The sequence below is a fragment of the Etheostoma cragini genome, chromosome 1 (assembly GCF_013103735.1).
Source record: "Etheostoma cragini isolate CJK2018 chromosome 1, CSU_Ecrag_1.0, whole genome shotgun sequence".
Lineage (NCBI taxonomy): Eukaryota > Metazoa > Chordata > Actinopteri > Perciformes > Percidae > Etheostoma > Etheostoma cragini.
In genome coordinates this window covers 25948703-25973252 of record NC_048407.1, presented here as the reverse complement: position 1 = coordinate 25973252, position 24550 = coordinate 25948703, and the positions used below count along the sequence as shown (strand labels likewise).

The 24550-nt window shown below is 39.9% G+C and overlaps 1 protein-coding gene across 14 annotated transcripts in view; it reads left to right on the top strand.

Annotated features, from left to right (window-relative positions):
• The window catches only part of myo5aa (myosin VAa), a 54264-nt gene that overhangs the window by 4588 nt on the left and 25126 nt on the right, over positions 1-24550 (top strand). For 13 of the 14 annotated variants that reach the window (XM_034874038.1, XM_034874028.1, XM_034873952.1 and 10 more), the window contains exons 1-13: positions 1983-2138; positions 10134-10244; positions 12021-12192; positions 13023-13167; positions 14878-15034; positions 16667-16810; positions 19289-19370; positions 20568-20675; positions 20820-20926; positions 21048-21313; positions 21405-21486; positions 21600-21740; positions 23128-23253. In XM_034874038.1, coding sequence (XP_034729929.1) covers positions 2100-2138; positions 10134-10244; positions 12021-12192; positions 13023-13167; positions 14878-15034; positions 16667-16810; positions 19289-19370; positions 20568-20675; positions 20820-20926; positions 21048-21313; positions 21405-21486; positions 21600-21740; positions 23128-23253 — 1680 coding nt within the window. In that variant the 5' untranslated portion in view covers positions 1983-2099. Of the gene's footprint in view, positions 1-1982; positions 2139-10133; positions 10245-12020; positions 12193-13022; positions 13168-14877; positions 15035-16666; positions 16811-19288; positions 19371-20567; positions 20676-20819; positions 20927-21047; positions 21314-21404; positions 21487-21599; positions 21741-23127; positions 23254-24550 lie in introns of those variants that run through there. The other variant, XM_034873971.1, reaches the window with a different exon arrangement.

Here is a 24550-nt window from a genome sequence, read left to right as displayed (position 1 = left end):
GGTCCTTTAACAAGCCTTTAAAAGAACAAAGTGAGACCAACTCCTTCAACTGCAGTTCATTCTGAAGCTGATTCCATGCAGATGGTGTTGCAAAATTAAAAGCCTTTTTGCCAAAGTCAGTGCAGGCTTTAGGGACTGTCAATAAAAACAGATCCTGTGAGCGCAGGTGATATGTCCCTACAGACCTCTGGAGGATGTAAGTGTTCAGATAAGGAGGAAGAAGTCCTAATACTGCCCTATAAATAAAAAGATGCCAGTGCATCCAACGCCGAATGAAGAGGGAAAACCACCCGACCCGAGAATACTGCAAACAGTGATGAGTGAGAGATTTTAAGTTTGTGATAAATCTCAAGGCTCCATGAAACACAGTGTCCAAAGCAGGAAGACACTGGGAGGTTGAATGCTTGTATAAAATATCACTATATCCAAGACAGACAAGAATGTTGCATTTACAAGTTGTTTTTTCGCTTCAATTGATAAACAGGACTTGATTCTAAAGAAAAAAACAAACTCAATTTCAGTTTTTTTAACTAAATCTTGGACATACAATGTCAATGGTAATACCCAAGTATTTGTAATGTGACACTTCTTCATTTTCTTTACCAGAAAGTGTACAAATGGTTGGGACATTGTTTTTATTAGATTTTCCCAGAGTGAAAGTCATGACTTTAGTTTTTTTTAAGAGTTTAGAACCAATTTTAAAGTAGCCAGATTAAGTTGCAAGATGTTAACAGCGGACTGTAAATTTGTGATTGCTTGACCTAATGTGGATCAAGAACAATAGAGAACACTGTCATCAGCATAGCAAGGATAGTTTGCATTTTTTATATTATTGCAGTGGTTGTTTGTATAAATGATAAAAAGAAGAGGTCCAAGGATTGAGCCTTGAGGGTAGAATGATGTGGGTCAGAAAACAGAGGTAAGTTGAAACTTTGCAGCAGGTTGACCACTATGGCCCCACGCCACTCAGTGATTGTGAGGGAGAGAGTATTGTCATCAACAGCTGATGAAAAGGAGAACACCCGGCGCATCACTTGTCAATGGGTGTTTCAAACAGCATGCTTGAATGTTTCCAACCATTAAAAAGTGGTGCAGCAGTGGTATATTGTGATTTAACGTTTCTTTTCTGTGATCATTTCTGATTTACCCATATCCCTCATCTTTTGGCACGATAATAGCATGGCTCTATTGGAGGCAATGTTGGTCAATCGCTTTGGTCCGGACTCAAATATCTCAACCATCCGATTACCGTACCTTAACTCCATCAGGTGGCAAAATTTTACATGCGCAAATATCAGTGGCTCATTTTCTTTCTGCCCAGCTCTATTTGAGAGAGCATGTGCATTAGATTACGGAGATAACCTAGTTAAAGTAATTGTGTCATGTTGTATTCTCTGGCATGTAGCCATTGCAGTGTTGTCCAACACAGACAAACACACCAAGGGCAGATATGTACGGGGGGGGGGAGGCATAATGACTGACTGTTATGTTCACTGTGACGGTGCAACAATTATTTCTTGCAATGATTTGAGGAAACAAACCTTTAGCATCTTATTTCAACACTTTGTTTCAATTTTCAGCTGGCATCTTAAAGTCAATTAAATGTTGAACAACACATACATAAATATACAACATGCTTAGAGAACTACGGATTAATGTTTGTATTTTACTAAATAGTGCTAATCTAAAACAAGAGGACACTTTTAATCCAGCGTTTAGGAACAAGACTACGGTTGAGCCCTGTTTGTAGGAAGGAAAGTCAGTTTTTCTCCCTCTGAGAGTCTGTCTGCCCCCCCCCCCCCCCCCCCCCCCCCCCCCCCCCCCCCCCCCCCCCCCCCCAAATCATGTGACGGAGAAAGGAAGCCGGGATGTCTGCTAGGCAGTAGGGATGGCCAGTCATCTGTCACAGGGCAAGGAAATTTGGGGGGCGTCGGTAAACACTGCCTGTGTCTGCAGACTCACCGGGTAGGTTTCATCCACCAGTGAGCTCTGGAGTTCAGTGCTCAATCTTTTAGTGTCTGGTCTTGTGGCGCGTTTGGCTGGAGGCACCCAGAAAACCAGACTCACAGCATGAGCTACAGACTTGATAGAGAGACAAGATGAACATGAACCGGGAGTTGGAGTATATGTTTGTCCAAGTAAGTTTTTTGCTTCTTTTAAGCTTTCAATTTTCACCTCATACCTCCATTCATTGATCAAGTAGAAACATAGGCCTAGCCTAAAAAGATCTTGTGAAATTGTTTGAATCAACTTTCAATCAAATTAAACTGTCTGATCTGTTGAAGGAGAAGTTGCCTTCTCTTTTTAGCTACATGATGTTTTTTGATAAATGATCAGCAAGCTCTTTGATGTGCAACATGGAGCCCCGGTCTGGACACATCCTTCCCAGCCTAGTTATGTCAGTGAAATCGTTAGGGAGGGAATAACTCCAGAGTAGCAACAAATTACATGTAATCTAGAGCTGTGTTTTGATATCTGAATGCCATTTGTTGATTCAGATCAAAATGTAATCACTGGATTTAGTTTGTCCCAACGTTACAAAGGTACAGGGCTGCATTTCTGGGTTTACAGTCTAGAATACAACCTATGTGACTAGATGGAGAAGTAATATGTTTTCCTTTTGAATTATAATTGATAGATTTACAGGCCATATAAATAATTTCCCAACATGTTGACTGTTGTATGTAGCAGCAAGGGGAGGACATTTTTAGTCAATAATAAAAATAGTGTTTCTGATGAGCTGGTTAGCTTAGCGTCGCACCATTTTCAGTTTTTTAGTTTTTTTATGTCTTTCCAGGGGTGTAGTCTAGTTGTGAGCATCAACGACTTCCTTTCCTGTATTCGCATACACTTTTATGCACCAATTTATGAAATGAAATACCTTTTTATTTAGCCTTTTTCAAGAAGAATAACACATGACAATTCAAAATATATAAAAAATATAATGCGAAGTATGCTGTTGCGTGTCATTGAGCATTTTTAAGTTTGTATATGGAAATCCTGGAGCTTTCCTTGTGGGTATACTGCGTGCGTATCACATAGACAACACCACTGTCTCTTCCAAGTCCATGATCTGGTATAAACATAAAGCAAAAGCACAGCTGGGCACTGATTCTCCTGCTCTGACATAAGGGAACTACACTTCTCCAAGAGTCAGCACTGACTAAACTAACGGGATTAGATACTGGGCATCGTCACAGCGTCTTAGTAAGGGAGCCTGATCTTTCACTGGACATTGGCACGCTATTTGTGCCAAGGGTCTAGTTAGGGAGCACCATCGGGTGTTGCGAAACAATCCCAGTTTCTTTCCAGCCAAAGCCTCCACCAGCACTGAGATCTCTGTATCTTGGCTTCATGCTGTGTCTGCCCAGCTGAGCAGAAAAACAGCAGATTCTCACATGAGTGGCATCATGTGACGAAGCTTCTGCAGTCTGGGACTCCATTGAATGCTTTGCTGAGAAAATGTGAGCAAAACACTTTTTTTGCATAGCATGGCAGCCGTCTAGGTAGTTGTCTCTGCCAGACCGGGTTGTCATATGTCTTCAGGTTTTAATCTATGTTTACTCGATTCATTCTTATGATGTGCCCATCACTTAATGCCTCACAGTCTTCTATACAGTTTAAAGGGCACGAACAGAACAAAAGAGTGATTTTCAACTTCACTTCCTATGAGCCAGTTGGAGACGTGTAACTATGGTAACCCCTCCTGACCCCGGCTGATCTCAACTCTAGCGGCGTTGCCAGATAATGCTTAAATACTTAAAAAGGGAACCAAATAGACCAACAGGACTTTCACGGCATCTGCCAAAATGAGCTAACTTCATCTATGAAAACACACAGTTTTGGATGAAATGGGTTTAATCCAGAATCATAATTATTGTGACGAGGCTTCTGCAGTCTGGGACTCCATTGACTGCTTTTCTTAGAATATGTGAGCAAAAGACTTTTTTGCATACCACGGCAACTGTCTGTTTAATTCAGAGTCTTTATTAATGGCAAAACATCCATACCTGTGTTTCTGTGTGTGGTTTAGGACAAGAATTAAGAAAAGTAGAAGCTTTTATCATCGTGTTAGCAGTTCAGTGGCAACCTGTTGCCATATGTCAATGTAATGAAATCTCGGTGTAGTTGACTGAAATGAGATTAGCTGGTGTTTAATTATCATAATCAGCCCTGATCCTTTTGTCTCAGTTAAACCAGGATTATCAGACCAGCCTTCAAGAGCAGCCTTTCCCTACGGTAAACTGATCTGCTGTTAGCTCCTGTGAGGGGAAAGGGTAGACTAGTTAATTATTTGATATAAAAGAAATATCTATCTTTAAATAATGGATGTGTCAGAAACACAGTACATTGCTACAAGAACACTGGTGTTGCTAGATCATGGTTGTCCTTCAATATGATCCACATGATGCATGTTGTTCATGTTTGTTTTTTTTCTACACTTTGATTTTCTTAGATCTTTTTTTATGTCAAAAACTGTAGCATAGAATAACAACATCATTGCCAGCCAGGCATTATGACATTCCCAATATCCTGTTTACAAAAATCCATATTATGGATTATGGACAGGGGTCTTTGGCATCCTTGAGTGACAAGAAAGGCGCCTTTAAATAAAATGTATTATTATTATACAGCACATCATTTGCATATAATTTTCCATCATTGTCAAAGCAGACAGTAAAAGGATGTTAAGTTATTGTTAGCAGTGAGGATGAGCCGGGTGAAAAAAGACCAAGCACAGTTCTTATGATTTCAAGCCTGTTATCTGCTCTAGGTCCATCGGCCATCGTGCTGTATGGCTGCTACTCTCAACACTTTCAGGAGCTAGCTGCCATTTCCTGTTATTGGTAAATAGTACACCATAGTACACTCAATGGGAATCCCTTATGACTTGAATAGTATCCTAATCTCATATACATTGTTGTAATTCCAGTAGTATCAAGTAATTGTTTTATTATCCCGCATTTTGAAAGAGAATATAAACTCTATTGTATCACTGTTTCAAATGAAAATACAAACGATGTTTCCAGTTTTATTAGGCTATAGGAAATGTAGGAGCCAGTTGTTTAGGACTAAGGACTTAAAGTCAGGATATCTCCGCCAATGCTGCTTAAATTTTGACCGTTCTTCAATAATCTTTCTCTTACGTATGAATTAATTAACCATATGGAAGTCCAATGCTAAAGTGTTAGGGTACCCCTTTAATCTAGTGCAACAACCAAATCAGATGTCACTTGACTGGATCTTCACTGCCTTTTTTCTGGAGTTGAAGAAAATCAATTATACGTATGCTCAGGGCTGGATCACACTGAATACATTGGATATGTCACCTTTCATTTCAAATGAGTGCATTTGTTACTGACTGGATGCAAATGGCAGAAGAAGGTGTGGCGTTGTTGTATTCAATTCGTATTATCTACTTTTTTAGTTTCACTGCTAACCTTTTTTTTTTATGCTCCCTGTCCTTCTTGGGTTTTGCACCTTTAAAAGCAAAACACACATGGGCGCCTGGGTAGCTCACCTGATAGAGCACGTTCACATGTATAGAGGTTAAATCCTCAATGCAGCAACCACGGGATTCCGACCTGCGGCCCTTTGCTGTATGTCATTCCTCCTCTCTTTCCCCTTTCATGTCTTCAGCTGTCCTTTAAAACTAAGGCCTAAAATGCCCAAATATTATCTGAAAAAAGCAACATACATCACATAGACAGCATGTGACCCTCACATCAGTGTTACCACAGCCAGTGCCCTGAGGTAAAGAAGAAGAACAGGAAATGGCAGATACAAACACAGCAGCAGGAGATCATCGGCAGAGTGTGTACACTCATGCATGCAGCAATATGTGGGGCAAGTTCAATGCAGAGACACTTTAGTCATGTGATTTCTGACATCACAGGTGCTCTGACGTCTTTTGATCCTGTGTTGTTACCGTCTCTCTTTTTCTCTCTCTCTCTTCGTCTGCTGCCCTTAACTTACCATTCCTCTGTAAGGAAGATGGACAGGTTCTGACTACTCACGTTTTTCTCTCAAGCTTTCACACTTTCCTTTTTTCCAGCTAGTGTTTTATTGTGGAGGATAATGTCCTTGAAACATGTCTGTCAGTGTGCATGTGTAGTTGAGTTTTGTCCTTCATCTCTCCTCTGTTTTCTGAACCCAGGGGAATTTGTTGCTCTATAAATATAATTCATTGCCTCTGCAGCTGCATTGTAGTGCTCTGTCTGTTCGTCCAATACTCGTATGTGTGTGTGTGTGTGTGTGTGTGTGTGTGTGTGTGTGTGTGTGTATGTGTGTGCGTGTGCATCAGCATATTTCAACGTTAATTAATTCAGGATAATTTGACTTGACACCTACTGACATGTGAAACGTGTGTGATGGTGATGATTATGAGAATCAGGAAGTGTGCTCAGTAGTGCAGGGATATGTCCGTGAGGTGTGATGCTGCTCAAAACTCGCTGTTGCTATTTTTAGCCTCTGGCCTCCTCCCTCTCTCTCTCTCTCTACATTATTCTCCACATCTCTTCCTCACTGTCTCTCTTCCTTGTTGCTAGGAGGCTGGCTGCTAGGATGGTCTCCAGTAGGGACCAAAAAGTTGAAAACATTAACAAAATGGTTGAATTGGAGAGAGGCAGGAACAGAGGTGTGCCTGAAGTTGAACATTTAACACAGTATTACCTATTTTGTTTCCACTTTAAGTCCCTTTTCGGTAGTCTGGCTATCACCAGATCAATCCAAGCCCAATAGCTTTATGATTGAGAGTTGGTCTGGGGAGTCTGCTCTGTATTTTCTCTGCACAAGAAACGTGACCAATGGGCGGAGTTCAAATGACTCTGTATGCATAATAGTCCTTCAACCAATCAGACAAATGATCCGGGTGACGTAGAAGCGACATTGCCATCAATGGGTTGCTGCGCTCAGCTGCGCTTTGTGGCGTTCGGTGGCCGCCGCTATGTTGAATGTTAACAAGAAGCTGATTGGTTGCTTCTCTCTCGTCATCATTGCAAGCCTGCCAATAGCTTCCAAGGTAGATAAGCTGGTTTGTGATTGGTTCCCGCAAAATTGTGAACTGAAGCTGGAGGATGAAACGTCCAGGCCGAGCTGTTGGGCAAAATCCAGTTGCCGGCACAGTGGGCGGGGTTTACCCAGTCTAAGTTTTAGGTACATTTTTCTAAATTTGAAGCCTGACGTATTTTATATCTTTAGAAACATCACTACCATTTAAAATACAATTCTCCTGACACAATGTCACCATTACACAGTCCAACAGGTTACTAACAAGTTTATTTCTTAAATGTACAATTTCTCACGTACAAACTGTATATTGGTCACAATTCTTGAAAACAATAACAAATTTAAGGGTGTTTTATCAAAACATTTTTTTATAATTTTATATATAATTTTTTTAATGTGTCACTCAAAGGCCTAAACGTCACGGCATTTTTACACTACATGTCATTTAACTGGGGCTTTTATCCAAAGCGACTTACAGTTGCTATATATCAGAGGTCGCACACCTCTGAAGCAACTAGGGGTTAAGTGTCTTGCTCAGGGACACATTGGTTTATGTAACGCATACTATTTAACAACACTGATCACACAGTTTGGTGTTCTTGCAGTGGTTATGAGAAAAAAGGATTCTAGAAAAGAAATAAATGGGACAACCTGGGGGTTTGTGGGGGTGGAGTTTCAAAGAAAAAACACTTGTTTAACACTTTGAACACATCCAGTAAAGCTCTTTGTTCACAAATGACATATAGATTTGATTTAATTTGTTGAAAGTTAATCAAGGTCTAAAATGAACTTTTTTGTCTGATTGCCAATAGCTGGTACACTGAAAAAGTACCATCTAAAATATTTTCTACCAGCCATAAAATTGCATGAGATAAAAACGAACTCTAACAAATGAGCAGGTCCTATTTGTAGTACCTGCTGCAAACAATGACGCTCATTGTGTTGGCGCAGCTGTCATAAAAAATAAGCTTTCCTTAGGACATGACATTTCTGTGTCTGTACCTTTAAATGCTATTGAGGATGAGAGAGAAGGGGCTAGGTGGAGGGTGGCGGTGTGGCCTTGACCAACTGCCATGCTTTTCTCTTATGCAAGCCAGGATGTCTCTCTCTTTCTCATGGGCGGGCTAAATTCTCTCAGCAGGCAAAGCAGAGAACGGGGAGGTAGGCCTAACCTTTCCCCTTATGATGACATATAGGGAATATTCCAGATTGGTCCATCTGAGCTTTTATTTTCTCAAAGGCGGAGCAGGATACCCAGGGCAGCCTAGGCAGGCTAGAGGAACTCATATTAATGTTTAAAAAAAATCCTCATAAAGTGAAATTGTCATGCCATGGGACTTTTAATATGGGGAGCGAGAGACAGACAGAGGGAGAGAGGGAGGCCCGGGGTTTGTGTGACAATGATGTCATGATTCAGATGATCGGTAGTGAAATAGCAGACCAAATTTATCAGGATCTCTCCCGTTGTGCTCTTCTACAATGAGGTCTTTCTCTCTCGCGTCTTTGAGAGTTTATGTGCAGTTTATGTAAAAAAAAAAAGCCCAAAGTTCTGAAGAAGTATTAAAAGTGCCATTCAGATACTCCTGTATTAATAGTTGACTGTGTGTGTTCATATTTACCAAGTATTTAAAATAAATGAGTCTTAGCGAAGTGGAAATCCCCATTCATGTTGAGATTATAACACTCAAAGGTTTTAATGTCTAAATCCCATCACGGGATTTGTGGTAATGTGTGTGTGAATGTGGGTTTCTTTTAGTCTTTCTACTTGTGTCCTTAATAGACACTAACAGACAAATATGACAAAGATGAGACAAAGACAAGAAGACCAGGAGTATATTTAATCTTATCTCATTTAAAGAGTAAAAAACTATATTTGTGACGTGGTGATGGATCCAGCACAAGACCGACACATACAGTGAGGAAAATAAGTATTTGAACACCCTGCTACTTTGCAAGTTCTCCCACTTAGAAATCATGGAGGGGTCTGAAATTCTCATCGTAGGTGCATGTCCACTGAGACAGACATAATTAAAAAAAAAAATCCAGAAATCACAATGTATGATTTTTTAAACTATTTATTTGTATGATACAGCTGCAAATAACTTCTATGTTGAACCTCTTAGACCTATTAATGTCCTCCCATCCCCCCCCCCCCGTGTAATATCAAATGTACTGTAGGAACAACCTCTATGTTGTTTGACCCCCGACTTATGTCCTCACTTTAGTAACCTCATCTGTCTGGGGTTTTAAAGTCATCCAGCAAACTCTTACACCATTAGAAGTAAGGCTTGTGCGTGCGTGCGTGCGTGTGTGCGTGTGCGTGTGTGTGTGCGTGTGTGTGTGTGTGCGTGTGTGCTTGCTAGCGCTAGATTCTTCAGCCATGTGACTGCCAGTGTTCATCACTGTTTTTCCACGTCTGTGATCAGCTGATTGCCTCCGGTTACAAGTCTGTAAGGCCTAAAACACTATTATAGTGAACTTTTTGTGTGTGTGTGTGTGTGTGTGTGTGTGTGATTTAAGGCCACACAATATTGTAAAAAATAAATATTAGGAGTCTCTATTTGTTAGGGTTAGGGTTGCCTCATTTTGTTCCCACAACTTAACTGATCATTACGAGCCATGAGCTCATGACTGAAAACATAGAACCCAGTGTTTTGTCGGCCCTTTTTGGGGGATTTTAGTTGAAGATGGGGCAAACTTGTATAATATAAGTATCTCCAAATAATAATAATAATAATAATAATGACTTAAGCCGATTTGAAAAACCTTGTGATGTTGGTTTATTGCACAGGGCCTCCTCAAATTTAGTCACATATCAGTGAAATCTTTTATTTGTCCCGGTTCAATGGCAACGGCACTTTAGGATCCATCCGAGTCACGGCGAAAGGACACCACAGCTCCAGACATCCTGCTCGAACCCGGTCCATGGTAAACCGAGATATGACAAAGCTGTCAGCTGCGTATATACTAAATCAAAATTTAAAGAAGGCATCAAAGTCTTAAATAAAGATGGGCTTTAGATGGCAATGTAAAATGTCAGCAACCCTGGCTCTTGGTATAATTTGTATTCCTCTCATGTTATGACACGTGTTTATTTACCTTTCTTAATTTTTTTTCTCCCTCAGTGTGCTCGGGTTTGGATACCCGATGCAGAGGAGGTGTGGAAGTCGGCTGAGCTGACCAAGGACTTCAAAAATGGCGACGCCTCCCTGCAGCTCATGTTGGAGGATGGAACGGTGAGGCTCAATGCAGAGAAATCCTTCTCTCTTTATTTATTTTTTTCCTCTTCTCAGCTCTTTTTGTTGCGTCCTCTGTCTCTCTCTCTCTCTCTCTCTCTCTCTCTGTCTCTCTCTCTCTCTCTCTCTCTCTCTCTCTCTCTCTCTGCCTCAAAGACACTTCAGAGTGCTGGGTCTCATTAGTGGTTATTGGTTTCAGCGTTAGCACTTTCTACAAATGAGACCTGCTTGCAAAGATGCCCCAGGGAGCATTTCAAATGTATGGCAGTACATTTAATTCCTCAGTTTAGAATACAAACCGCTTACAGCACACAGTACTCTTGTTAATGAAAGCATGCTACTGGCAAGACCATTTGCCATATTTCTCTTTATAATTTAATCACATATGTACATGTAGTGTAGCTTGCACCATTGACTTGGTTACTATATGTTTCTGGTCCTGGTTGTTAAATAAACAGTTTTCAATGACATTGGGTGGAAAGTTAAGACATGAGCACAGTGGAAAACAGAGGATTTTTGTTATGTTTTAAGCTGTCAAGGTTATTTGCGTAGCTAAATATCACATAGCTTGCATCAGTAGGCTTACAGCAGCAAAAGTTTTAAGCATCAATTTTTCAAAGAGGAAGGGGAAAAATTCAAGCCCCCGCAATAAAATGGTTTCTTTCAATAATGAAATAAGGCATTTACACGTTTTTGCAGTTTTTTTTATGGAATGATGCAGCAATGACTCTCATTGTGGGTTTTGCTGCTAATTCATGTGCACATTAAAATTCTACACAATTTCAATTTAAAAATAAATAAAAATAACACATTTAGATGATTGTGCAGCCTCTGATTTCTCTCTGTTTTAGTAGATCGCTGCTGCTGAATATGATCAAAGACACATAATTAGTCAGTCAAGCACTCCGATTATCGAATTCTTTCCTGATGTTGTCTGCTAAGAGACTTCCAGTAACAGAATCAACTATACTTATTAAACACACATCAGCAAGAGAAACAGATCCATTTAAAAGGCATATACATTTTTTTTCCACACAGCGTGACGGCAACAAGCTGGAAACACAACTGACTGGTGGTTTTGTTCTACAGCCATGCCAAATCAGTAGCCTGTCTCATGATATTTTTGAGAACATATGCATGAAAAACTGTAAGAATAATTTTAATGGGAGTGGACCTCTGTCTTTGATTAAACAATGGGCACTCCACTGTTAGTCAGCTACAGGCAACCGACCTGAAAACCTGCAACAACTAAACATGTAAAGGAGCGTCCAGAAGAACGCCCTGAATGGATTTTGCACTCGATTTAGGCTAATGTTTTAGCAATGAAAAAGGCATGTTTCTCTCTCATCATCTGGAAAGTATAAACAAAGAAAGCAGACTGATCTTGCTTTTGAGAAATCAACACATTACAGTCAAATTATATAGTATATATAAATATATATACTCTGCAATACAACTGTAATTTCACATTACATGTAAGTCACATTACGTATCTTACTTACTTTATTGGTGCTTAGCAAATGTTGGCTAAAATCATTAAAAAAAAGTTTCAGCCCTTGGATTGAGTAGGTTTTCATGTGAGTTTACATGTTGATATATGATCTGTTGAAGACCCGGGTGTTAAACATGATGTTGCTGCTGGATAAGGGTATTAATATCTTAATATGTACAATAAGTAATACGATCTTAATATGGTTCACTTTCATATTTGCAATTCTCATCCAACATCTTTTGTTTTAAATGTAACTGTGTTATAACTCTCCTGGTTATCTTTAGAGCATTGAGCACAAGCTGGACCCCAAGACGAAGAACCTGCCTTACCTGCGAAACCCCGACATCTTGGTGGGCGAGAATGACCTCACGGCACTCAGCTACCTCCACGAGCCAGCCGTGCTGCACAACCTCAAAGTCCGCTTCATCGACTCCAAGCTCATCTACACTTACTGCGGTAGGTGGCACTTTAACACATGCTGTACATGCTATGTCTGTGTGATCAAACAACATGAAAACACTTCACAATCAATCTGTGAAATTAAGATTGTCCAATACAGTTGTACAGTGTCATTGATTTCCTCAGCTTAGTCACTGAAAACAATAGATACCCCATTTATCTTTTAGTACTTATTATGGCATGCTAGTCAGCTGAATGTTTCAAAGTGGATGATTATTTACGGTTTATTAGTTAAGCACTGCCTTGGTGTCTGTGACTTTCAATATCCTCTATTGTATTTATACAACAATTCAAGCATCATTTATTGTGTTTACACTAATTGATACAATGTGTCCCTTATTAGCTGTAAACATATATATATATATATATATATATAAATATCACTATACTATTGTATTGTGTGTATTAAGTGTTGTTTGCAGCTAGTCTTCATTAAAGAGCATAAATACTAGGTATGACATTAGTTTCATATAGTGATAATCTAGGTTTTTTCAGTCAAATGGTCATTTTGTTTTTTAATCCCTCAAATTCCCACTTGCACTATATTTTTATTTTTAAGTTTTGTTTTTTCTACAAATATAGAATTAGGTTAATGTGACAGATTGTATGCAAGCCATATGCACATGTACTATACAACATCCCTTTTTACTTTCTATCTAACATATTAAGAACAATGTGGGCCCTAACACATTCAATTTTGATAATACACACTGGGTAATGAACAACATGCTGTATATAAATTACAATTCTCAACCTTGTTTTTGAAAGAAGCATCTCAGTGTTTCACCTGTTTCACCTGTGTCATACTTTCCCTCTGTGCTCTGTAGGAATTGTTCTGGTGGCCATCAACCCGTATGAGACTCTGGGAATCTACGGGACAGACATCATCAATGCCTACAGCGGTCAGAACATGGGAGACATGGACCCACATATCTTCGCTGTGGCAGAGGAGGCTTACAAACAGATGGCAAGGTGTGTGTGTGTGTGTGTGTGTGTGTGTGTGTGTGTGTTACCTGAGTATGAAGTCTCCTTGTTGCGCAGGCCTCCCTCTCTCTTTTGGTTTTGTAGGTCAAAGCTGAGCCAGAAATAGGCTTGTGGTGGTCTCACCCTCTCTCCCTTCCTTGCTCTTAAAATCATACACACACTGCTTTTTTCTGCCAAACGCCAACCAGTAGATCACTTTAGACCGTCTCTGGTTGTTTAGGGCATTAACATACACATGAATACTAAGGCTGTTGTATAGCAAGTTTACTCAGATCTCCCTCCTTGCTTCCTTCCCGAATGCAGGGCAGTTTTAGTTGAGGCTGGCTGTAGTCAGCATAACATAGCACTGTGGGCATACTCCATGTATGCAGTCTTGGGCTTCAAAATGAATAAGACGTTACAGATGTAGCCTGTTGAATCTCAGTGGAAAGATAGTTTCAGTCAGGGGGTTTTAAGGCCCGGCCACCTTTTGTCACCAGCCAAAACCTGGCAATGACCAACAGAGCCCCAGTATATGGAATGCTGATTTATTTAATGTTAAATAAATAACTATGCCTTTGAAATACATCATGAAATAAATAAATGAGGCAATACATACATAAATAATTATATAGAGGTAAATATTCATATGAAATTGCATCAGTTAGTTCAATAAATATATTAATTATCCTATTGATTCATTTTCATTTGAATATTTAATTATTTATGTATTTATTGCCTCATTTATTTATTTCATGATTTCATGTATTTCAAAGGCATATTTTTCATGAATACATTTATTTATGTATTTATTCATTTTTTTAAATATTGAATTAAACGTCATTCCATACTAGCAGGGCTCATAAGCCATCAGTAAATCAATTAAATGTTTAAGACCAAGTACATTTAAGTCAACTTTATTTATGTAGCACATTTCATACATAATAAAATGCAACCCAATGTGCATTACATAAAAATGACGTACGTAATAGTGAAACAAGTCACTGCAAGTGCAAAAACAATCAGTGAAGAGTATACAAATGCCAAGATATACAAGACACATTTATACACACACACATACACACAGACATTAAGAAGTTAGAGAGCCTGCTTTAAAACAGTGTCCAGTGTGTGGGGCTCTCTCTCAGATCTACTTGGGCCCAGTTCTATAGCCCAGTTTGACCTAGACTATCTCAATAGGCGTCACATGCCCACAACAACAATGGCCCCTGACACAGGAAGACAAAGAAACCTCCCAAACACTTTACAGTATAAGACAAAAAAAATCCAAGAAAGACAGATGAAATTGAAGGATTAGGGATGCGATAGAAGCCATCGGAGGAAATTGACAGCCACTGGGAGGCTCAGTAGGACGAGTCAGTGCTGCTTCAATAAGGTGTGTTAGCACCTGCTCTGCCTGCAGGCACTGAAAATGTTTGTTGATAATAGCATCTGAGACTAGCGTCTATCAGCCCAAGTCCAAACTCTGTCATTGTTTGTGTCACACTCTAGTTATTAAACTTCACAGGATCAGTACACATCATCAACCTTAACCTCTAGCCCTATCTTCAACATCATTGATTAAAATAACATTAAAAACACTTTTTTTTCCAGTACTTAACTTCTTTTTTCCAGAAGGCCTCAATCCTTTAGAAGCACACTAAAATGTGATATATGTAGACAGTTTCCTTATGTTTTTTTTATTGTTCAATGTATCAGGGATGAGAGGAACCAGTCGATCATTGTAAGTGGAGAGTCCGGAGCAGGAAAGACGGTATCAGCCAAATACGCCATGAGATACTTTGCTACCGTCAGCGGCTCCACCAGCGAGGCCAACGTAGAGCAGAAAGTCTTGGCTTCCAACCCTATCATGGAGGTGAGAACTGCAGGCTGCCTGTTGAGAAAGTCCTTGGATCACTTCCAGTTGTATCTTAAAATAGAAACTGTTTCCCACTGAATGAATATGAAATTATAACCATATTTTAAAGCTTTTGCGAGCGTTTTGTTTTCTAACATACCTCATTAGATGCAGAATCACTATCTAGACTTACTCATAGATTTTTCCACCGTGAACTCACTTAATGCATTCCTGTGCCACCTGTATACTAAAAAAGGTGTACATTTCAGGTCAAGGTTTGTGGGTGTGAAGGACTGGAAAAAATGTGTGTATAGACGTTTGTTTCCCTTGCCCATTTAGGATGTTTACACACTTAGCTTAAATATGGATGATAATGGCTGAATGTCCTTCTGTTTGTCCTTCTCATCTCTTAGCTCTCTCTTTTCCACTGGCTTTTACTTATTCCCTTCCCTTCAGTGCCTCTGCTCTCTGCTGCACAGTTCTTATTCTTAAGTGTGTGTGTGTGTGTGTGTGGGTTTGTGTGTGTGTGTGTGTGTGTGTTTTGTATTTCTTCCTGTAGAGTCATAAGGACAGGGGGGGTTGGCGAGCTCCCTGGTGCCCATATGTCACCCCTCCTCCCCCTCCTCTTGCCACTCTGTCCATTCCTTTCCAACCACTCTGCTAACATCCCTCTCGTCCCAACAGCCATCACTTTCACCTCAAGCCAATCAGAGACAAGCTGACACAATGAATATAAAGCTTTCTTTCATCGCAGTGATGATGTCAGCCTCTAACCCTGGATGCAGACTAGATGGTTGCATCAGCCTTTTTGACATTACAAAACCTGCGTGTACATGAGAAGGAGAGTGTTTGTGTGTGTGGTGTTTATACAGGTTTGCTTGATGCAGGCAGAGACGGGCATACCTGCTCTGCTGAAAGACTCCTTGTCTGCAGTGAAAGACTCTGTGTTTGGCCTTAACTCAGCAAGAGCCCTCCGGGCTGGCACACGACTTAACTCGGTTCAAGCCGACTGGTTGTATAGCTGGGATGTGTTTGTGTGTGTTTGTAGGTAGCCCCGCCTGACAATTCCTTTTAGGGCCATTAATAAATCCAGTATATTGACCTAAGGCTGCTGACTTCAGTTGATTTATTTTCTCATAAGCTCAGCAGGGATTCATGTTTTTAAACATAGTTTTCAATGTTCTGCCGTACTAGTTTTAAGATCAGATGTATAGTACTTTAAGAGCCAGGCTAGCTGTTTCCCCCTGTTTCCAGTCTTTGTGCTAAGCAAAGCTAACCAGCTGCACAGATATGAGAGTGGTATCAATCTGAAGATTTAACTCTTGGAAAGAAATTGAATAAGAAAGTAAATAAGCGTATTTCCCAAAATGCTTGAGCCATATTTGCCCCGTATGTTTTCATCCTAAAAACAGGTACTTTGTTGCCTCCTTGTACTTTCTGCTTCACGAGAGTATCAGTAACCTTAGGAAAAATGATGTTTCACTCCGCTGTTTTGGTATCCTGGGACAATTGTAGCTACTATTTGTGCATACTAGATTTAGTCAAATGGCGTTGAAATAGAAATGTACTGCTGCACCATCTGCTTTATTTAAATTGAAACACTTACCAACATCATAAGTGGTCTCTCTTTTTGCAATTTGTTTTTCTTAGGCCATTGGAAATGCAAAGACAACCCGAAACGACAACAGCAGTCGCTTTGGGAAATACATCGAGATCGGCTTTGACACCCGCTACCGTATCATCGGTGCCAACATGAGAACATATCTGCTGGAGAAATCACGAGTGGTGTTTCAGGTGAGCGCTCAAACGCACACTCAAGTTTGTACTTTTTTTGGTGCCGTTTTTAGGCCTTTATTTGACAGGATAGCTTAGATTTTTTAAACAGGAGAGAGTGGGGGTATGACATGCAGCAAAGGGTTGCAGGCCGAAACCAAACCTGCAGCCACTGTGGTGAGGACCAAGCCTTTGTACATGGGGCGCACGCTCCACCAGGCGAGCCACCCAGGCGCCCCACTTGTGTGGATATTTAATTGACTGGCACTCTTTGCAGCCTCAGCCCATGCTCTAAGTTGACTTTTTTACAATTTTACATTTCTCTACATTATATATTTTTAAGCTTTAGTTCAAGTCAATCTTTTGTTAAGCACAGCCAAATGTCCAGGAGGCATTGATGTGTCCTTCAATCATTTTAACTGGATTCCTTAGAGCAAATTTTGTTCCTGCTAAACGGTCCTGTTGTTCTGCACTCAGTTCTTTAGCTGACCTTACACTGTCTTACAAGGTTACAGGCAAAAGAGAATTTCCTGAAGTAGCATCTGTGATTTGTCATAGCCTTATAGCATGACTACACTACTTTAGCTTGTTTCCAGGACATTAAAGGTGTGTGCTACAACCATAATTTAACACATTTAGAGTTTGTTGGCTGGCAATAAAATGATCTCATGGTAGGCAAAGTCTATAAGTAACAGCTTACTGCCTAGTTGAAAAATACTGGGAAAAACCTATCAGGAATAATATTATTCTGGAATCTTATAACCGCTTCAAACATTAAAATAAAACTACCTTTAAATTGATGTAAACTTTTTATTTGTATAATATTTATTGTTGTGTGTGTTCGGCACCCCAATCTTAAAATGTCACAATAAAAAGGTAGACTCGCTCCCAAATTTGTAATTACACATTTGTTACATTTGTAATTACAACACACGCACCTAAACACACACAGCTACAAGCCCACTTGAACCACGACTCAGTTGTTAATTGGCCTCCATTGGCCTAAACATGACTCATGTGTTGCTGCACGCACACATGCATATACACACAAACAGCAAATACTTTGCCTTGTGTCATATGGTGAAGTATCAAACTCTACTGGCTGGCAACATGCGCAAAAACAAACAATGTGTAACCCTGGTTCTCTGAATAGAATGAGTTAGATGTCTCACTGTGGGATGGTGCATGTCTGACCTCTGAGCTACTACGTCACCAATTTTAGGCATATTTTCATTATCAAATAAAGGCAAAAAATGCAAAAATGTATGTTTTTATATAATTGGATTTTTTACCTCTCATTCAAAAGGCATCAGCTCTCACTAACTGTAAGGATGTCGCATGTGTCAAACCTTTACAATTCAACAATAATGCTAACCCTGGTCAAAATGTTCTCCCTTTTGAAGATTTCAGTGCTCTTGCTATGTTTAAAATCCTCCCAAGCATGAAAGTGTGCATGCAACACAAACACACACAAGCAGTCAGTCCACCAGTATAACTCAACCAACAATGAATGTCCTCTAGCGCTGAAGAAGTTTGCGGCAATAATTTACTTCTCAACAAAGACAAGTAGGAGGAAACAAGCATACAATCCATCCGTCACCCCGGGTTATAGTGTGGCACTCCTTTCCTCTCCCCCTGTTTCTCTCTCTTCATTGTGAAAGACACTCTTGCCCAAGCAATGATTTCATTTGTGTCCGTTACTTGTCTAGAACTTGTCTTTAGATATCTTTTTCCCCTCTCTCCACTCAAACCAAAGTCTGAGAGAGGCAAAATCAGTGCACATGTTTAACAAGCATAACAATTTAAAAATAGTTTTCTTGGACTTTTTATAATCTTATAACTTAATATTTGATAATTTGTCTTCAAGTTTTATTCATTTGTATAAAGTTTACTTGCTTTTTCACTTCTACAACTTTATTGTAAATTCAGTGGGTGTGTTTGCTGTTTTGTGCTTGCCAGTAGGACAGTGTAGGAAGGATATTTTAACTTTGCACACAGACACACACACACACCTAAAGATGGGCGGTAATGGAGTCAAGCATGTGAAAAATGTGAGGAGGAAGGTGATTGCGTGTTCTGCCAACATTCTCATTCCTCGTGTGTGTTTGTGCGTGTGCACAGTTATTTGCCAGTTGTAGTATTTATGCCAAAGCATGCACGGGTGGTGAGCCACATTATTTGTTTGCTTTCTGGTATGTCTGGTGAAATGTGAGTGTAAAAAATATACATGTAATATTATCATCTAATTCAATAACATCTGTTGATATGCAAGGCACTAAATTACCAACTGTTCCATTCCAGATGTTCCAGCTGTCAAAACTGTATAATTGTAAAGCACATATGTATATACAGTGACGCAGACAAACGTGATGTTCCCCGCATTAACACGTTCAATAAAAGTTTAGATCATATAGTTCTTCATGTGATATATTCGAATGAATTGAGCATAGGTGTACATGTAGCATTTCCCTCACATACGATCTTTATGCTTTCTTCTAGGCGGACGAGGAAAGAAATTATCATATTTTCTATCAGCTCTGTGCATCATCCCATCTGCCTGAGTTCAAGACTCTGAAGCTGAGTAAGTCTCATATATCCACCACACACACACACACACACATACATACACACACACACGCACGCACGCACGCTCAGAGCTTCACACCCTAATGTGACTGGCTTAACTGGTTACACCATAAGCAATTACAAAAACAATAGTTTAAAAATCCGTTCACTTTCTTGCATTGGAAGGAACTCATAATTATTTTTGTAAATATTTTTTGGGGCATTTTTAGGCTTTTATTGACAGGACAGCTGAATAAATAAATGGGGAGAGAGAGTTGGGAATGACATGCAGCACAGGTTTGCAAGTTGAAGTCGAACCCGGGCCTGCTGCGTCAAGGAGTAAACCTCTATAAATGGGCGTCCGCTCCAACTGAGTTATCCGGGCGCCCAGGAACTCATAATTTTTTATTTTTCAGTGAGCAACACTCAGACACATACTGTACTGTGTATATGATCTAACCTAGAGCACTTACATTAGCAACAGCTATTCAGAACCAATAGTGAACACCGAGTAAGTTATTGTAAGAGAATTGTGTTTAGCTGCTTTGGTTTGGCTTAACCAAACAAAAAATTAAAGTTTAATCTGCAGTAAATAAGAACCGCTTTTACCTCCAACATCTACTGGAACTGATACAGCTCAGAATACAATCTGCATATAAAAAACTCTGAACAGGCCCTCACACAGAGCACTCCCACTGTGGACCTGCACCTGGTCATCCTAGTCATTGGACACACACACACACACACACAAACACACACACACTCACACACACACAGCTGCTGTCTTTTCCTGCTGACTTCCTTGCTCAGTAAATGGAGTGGTTGTCACATTCGTGTCAGGGCCTCTCATTGCCAGGCAACAGGCCATGCCTTAACTCTGTGTAAAGTGTGTTTAAAGAAACTGATTGTGGGAAAGTTGAGCTAACATCATTCTTACACAAAAGTGTTCTGGATTCAACTTTTTTTTAATAAACCTTAACCATCTGCAAAATTGTGATTATGGTCCACTGAGGTCACAATGTGTGAATATAACAGACAGTGCCTCATAACTAAGTAGAAACTAAAGGTTTACAAAAATAAATCTAAATTTTAAGTCAGATACATGTACATTTCCAATGCAGCTTTGCATGATAAAGGGAGATGCTGTAATAGCACATTTGTACCCAAATTACACAAGGTCCAATGTATTTGGCCTCTCTGTTTCTCCACCCAGGCAGTGCAAACGACTTTTTGTACACCAGGCAGGGCCGCAGCCCCGTCATCCAGGGTGTGGACGACACCAAGGAGCTGTCCACAACTCGCAATGCCTTCACATTGCTCGGTAACATGCACACCCTCACATGCAAAAATAAATACACATTCATATGTGTCGGGAAAATGTACACATTGTAAATCTCTCTTTGTGTGTTTGCGCGTGTGTCTGTTTCTGTGTGTGTGTGTGTGTGTGTGTGTGTGTGTCTTGCAGGTATTAATGAGTCCTATCAGATGGGATTGTTCCAGGTTTTGGCTGCTATTCTTCATCTGGGAAACGTGGAGATAAAGGACAAAGACTCAGACAGCAGCCTCATTCCTGTGAGGATAATATTTATACTCCAGTCCTAATTGTCAGACAAGTTGAAACATATAAATATATAATGTTTTTTTTTAACACAAAATATAATCCACGAATTAAAATCTCCTCTTTTCTCTGCAGCCCAACAATCGCCACCTGACGGCATTCTGCGAGTTGGTAGGCGTGACGTATCAGGACATGACTCAGTGGCTGTGCCACAGGAAGCTGAAGACAGCCACGGAGACCTATGTCAAGACCCTCCCCTGCCTGCAGGCCACCAACGCCCGTGATGCGCTTGCCAAACACATCTACGCCAAGCTTTTTAACTGGATTGTGGAGCATGTTAACAAAGCCCTAATCACCAATATCAAACAGCACTCCTTCATCGGGGTCCTCGACATCTACGGGTACGTCTGCATCATGGCTAAATACAGTGAATTACACTGACCTTCCTCAGCACCGTACAAGCAGCATGACTACTCTGTTCTTCCTCTCAAGGTTTGAGACATTTGAGATCAACAGCTTTGAGCAGTTCTGTATCAACTACGCTAATGAGAAACTCCAGCAGCAGTTCAACATGGTGGGCAGCATGTGTTTTACCTGTTGGATTGAACTTTGTATTTACAGATGGGAAACAGTTATAATTTTTTGATGCAAGTATACAGCTAAATCTAAACCTGTGTTTTTGTGCAGCATGTGTTCAAGCTGGAGCAAGAGGAGTACATGAAGGAGCAGATCCCCTGGACTCTGATTGACTTCTACGACAATCAGCCCTGCATCAACCTCATAGAAGCCAAGATGGGCATCCTGGACCTGTTAGACGAGGAGTGCAAGGTACTTTTTTATCTAGCCTACTAAACAATTTTTTAAATAGTTTATATTGCATTTACTTTTCTGGTATGTCCCCATTATTAAAATACACTTAGGATGATAGAATTGTTTCCATCACACGACAGACAGAACAAGATTTTACTCCTTGGTCACTATTTGAAGCAGCTTACTGTTTATGCTGATCTTTTTCAAAGCTCTGTCCAAAAGAACACATTTTATCCTGCTTTTCTTGGACAAAAATAAAAAATATGACTAATCATAAGTCTTCTAATCATAGATCTGTCTTTTAAAGGTGCCTGTCACACAAAATTGTTTTTACTTTCGTTTTTCGAAATATGTTAGGTCCATATGTGTTTGTGTTATGTCGTAATTGTGAGAATTAACTGCTACCTCCTCGGTCAGCTCCAGCCACTAAAAAGAAATAAGTGGAGAAATTAGGCCAAAAACAAACAAAAAAAAAAAAAACTGGTCAGTCTGACATCATGTTGCCTGAACTCATTACATTTCATGAGCTCACCCAGTTGCACTGGGTAAAGGATGCTGAAAGCCAGGCTCTCATTGGTTAGCTGTTAGCCAGTCGGAGTCAAGCAGCTTAGCTCGTTGAATATTAATGAGAACTGGCACAAATTGAGTCTTCCTGCAAGTCTTTTAAACCACACTAGAATGGCTTGAAACAAAGTAACCAAGGCATTTTTTCTACAAAGAAATGTTAGAGTCCATGTTAAAACTTCAGACATTACCACAAAGCATCTTTAACAAAAGTCTGCATTAGCACACAAGCTAAGCACACATAAACATGAGATTTGATGAGTTATGACTACTGTTAGTGGAATAAAATCTTGCTCAAAAATGTAAACAAGCAGGAGAAGTAAAGTGCTGAGTATTGATCAGAGGCTTGTGGGTTGTGGATAAACGTCTCACACTTCACACAGATGTTGAGCTAAGCTTTGGTTGAATTTATTATTAAATATTCCATTTAATGTTAAGGTTGCAGGCAGTGTAAAGGCGGTGCTCATATCAGTACCATCTACACTTTCACAGCTAAGCCAGTTCACTAACAATGCTGTGGACTTATCTCTCTGTGGTTCCACTGCGAGGTCATTTTACAAGTTGTTGACATTTGAGGTGGTCCACATTGCTCACATAATTGCAGCCTATAGCAAACACAAAATCGACATTTCGTTTGACTTCTTGGCAAAGAAATATCAGTAAAGATTTTGCATTGCACTGTGTGAAACTAAAAAGACACTTGTAATCCAATCTAATAACTCGATACCTTAGATTGCTTGAAATGATCAGTTCTTTGTCTCTCTGTGTATTTTTAAGCAGATGGTTACATGTACGTTTTCTTACTGATGGTTTCCACTTTGCTTCTCCCTTTCTATACCAGATGCCCAAAGGCTCGGATGATTCGTGGGCTCAGAAACTCTACAACACCCACCTAAAGACCTGCTCCCTCTTCGAGAAGCCACGCATGTCCAACCGCGCCTTCATCATTCAACATTTTGCTGACAAGGTGGGCTTGACTGATGTGTTTGCTTTATGTTGGCATAGTGTTTGTTATTATATGAGATTAGTAAAATTCATTATTTTGGAAGTTTGACATTCTATTTTTTGGCTAGAAAAGCCTTTTTTTTTAGTTACACAAACAACACAGATTGGCTGCAGCAGCTGCTGCAGTGCTGGAGTTATTTTTTAGCTTTGCTGGAGGATGAATGGTATGGATGGATGGATGTAATAATGTTATTTTTGTTTTTACACAAGAAATTGGTTCTGCAACTGTAGAGTGTGTGTGTTTGACTAGTGTAATCCAGTCCAGTTTAATAGGTTTCCAATTGTGTAATAAGGTGCTGTGTGATGGCGTGTTATTTTTAATGTTTTTTTTTAGATCCTCACTATCAGGTAGAGATAAACTGGGCCAAGGACTAAAGCAGGCTTTTCCGTGAGGTCCACTGATAATAAAATGGGATCCTTGGGGATACTTTGGACCAGACATTTGCAAAGATGGATGTTGTTGTATTTAAATACACTTGCATCATTGTATGTTCCTGAGCAACTGTCAAGGCTTTACTGTGTGCCTTGTAGCTATCACTGGCAACCTCAGTTTGACGCAAAACCAAGAGAACTATGATCAACGTTTACATTTTACCGTTTGCCTTCGTTTTTTCTCCCAAATAAGTTTGTTTAAAATATGCACTTGTCACTTTTTTTTAGCAGTGTCACTTAAATCCCAGATCTTAGCAATTGGCTAAAAACTGTGAAAAGAAAACTCAGGTTGTCTAAAACAGGAACTTCATTTCAAGCGTATGCAGTTAAATATTCCAGCCATGAAATAGCTCCAAGTACCTGCAATGCTCAAAGCTGCCTTGGGACTTGCGAGACACAAAGGAATCTCGTATTCATGCCTACGTCTGCTTGCAGGTCTAATCAATACAGGGCACTCAAGAAATGCTTGATATAGAGCTTTCCCATGATGCATTGCAGTCCAGGAATTTGATTGAAATTACAACAAGTCCACCGTGTGGCGGCCTTCAAACCACAGACATGTTTTATACTTCATGCAGGCTCAGAGCTCAGGGGAAATGCATCCCAAAGTGTTCTGGAACAAAATCATCATTCCATCCCGTTTTTTTCCATCTATTTCAGCCTCATCGTTAGTCTGCCTGGTTTTATTTACTTTTCAGTTTGAAATGCAGTGTAGATGTGTGTTATAGTTTTTGGTGGGGGTCAAAATGATTTTGAACTTTAACTGTGGGTTTTCTTTCATTTTAATGTCATTGTATCTTTTTGTCACTGTGTCTCCGTATGTTGTC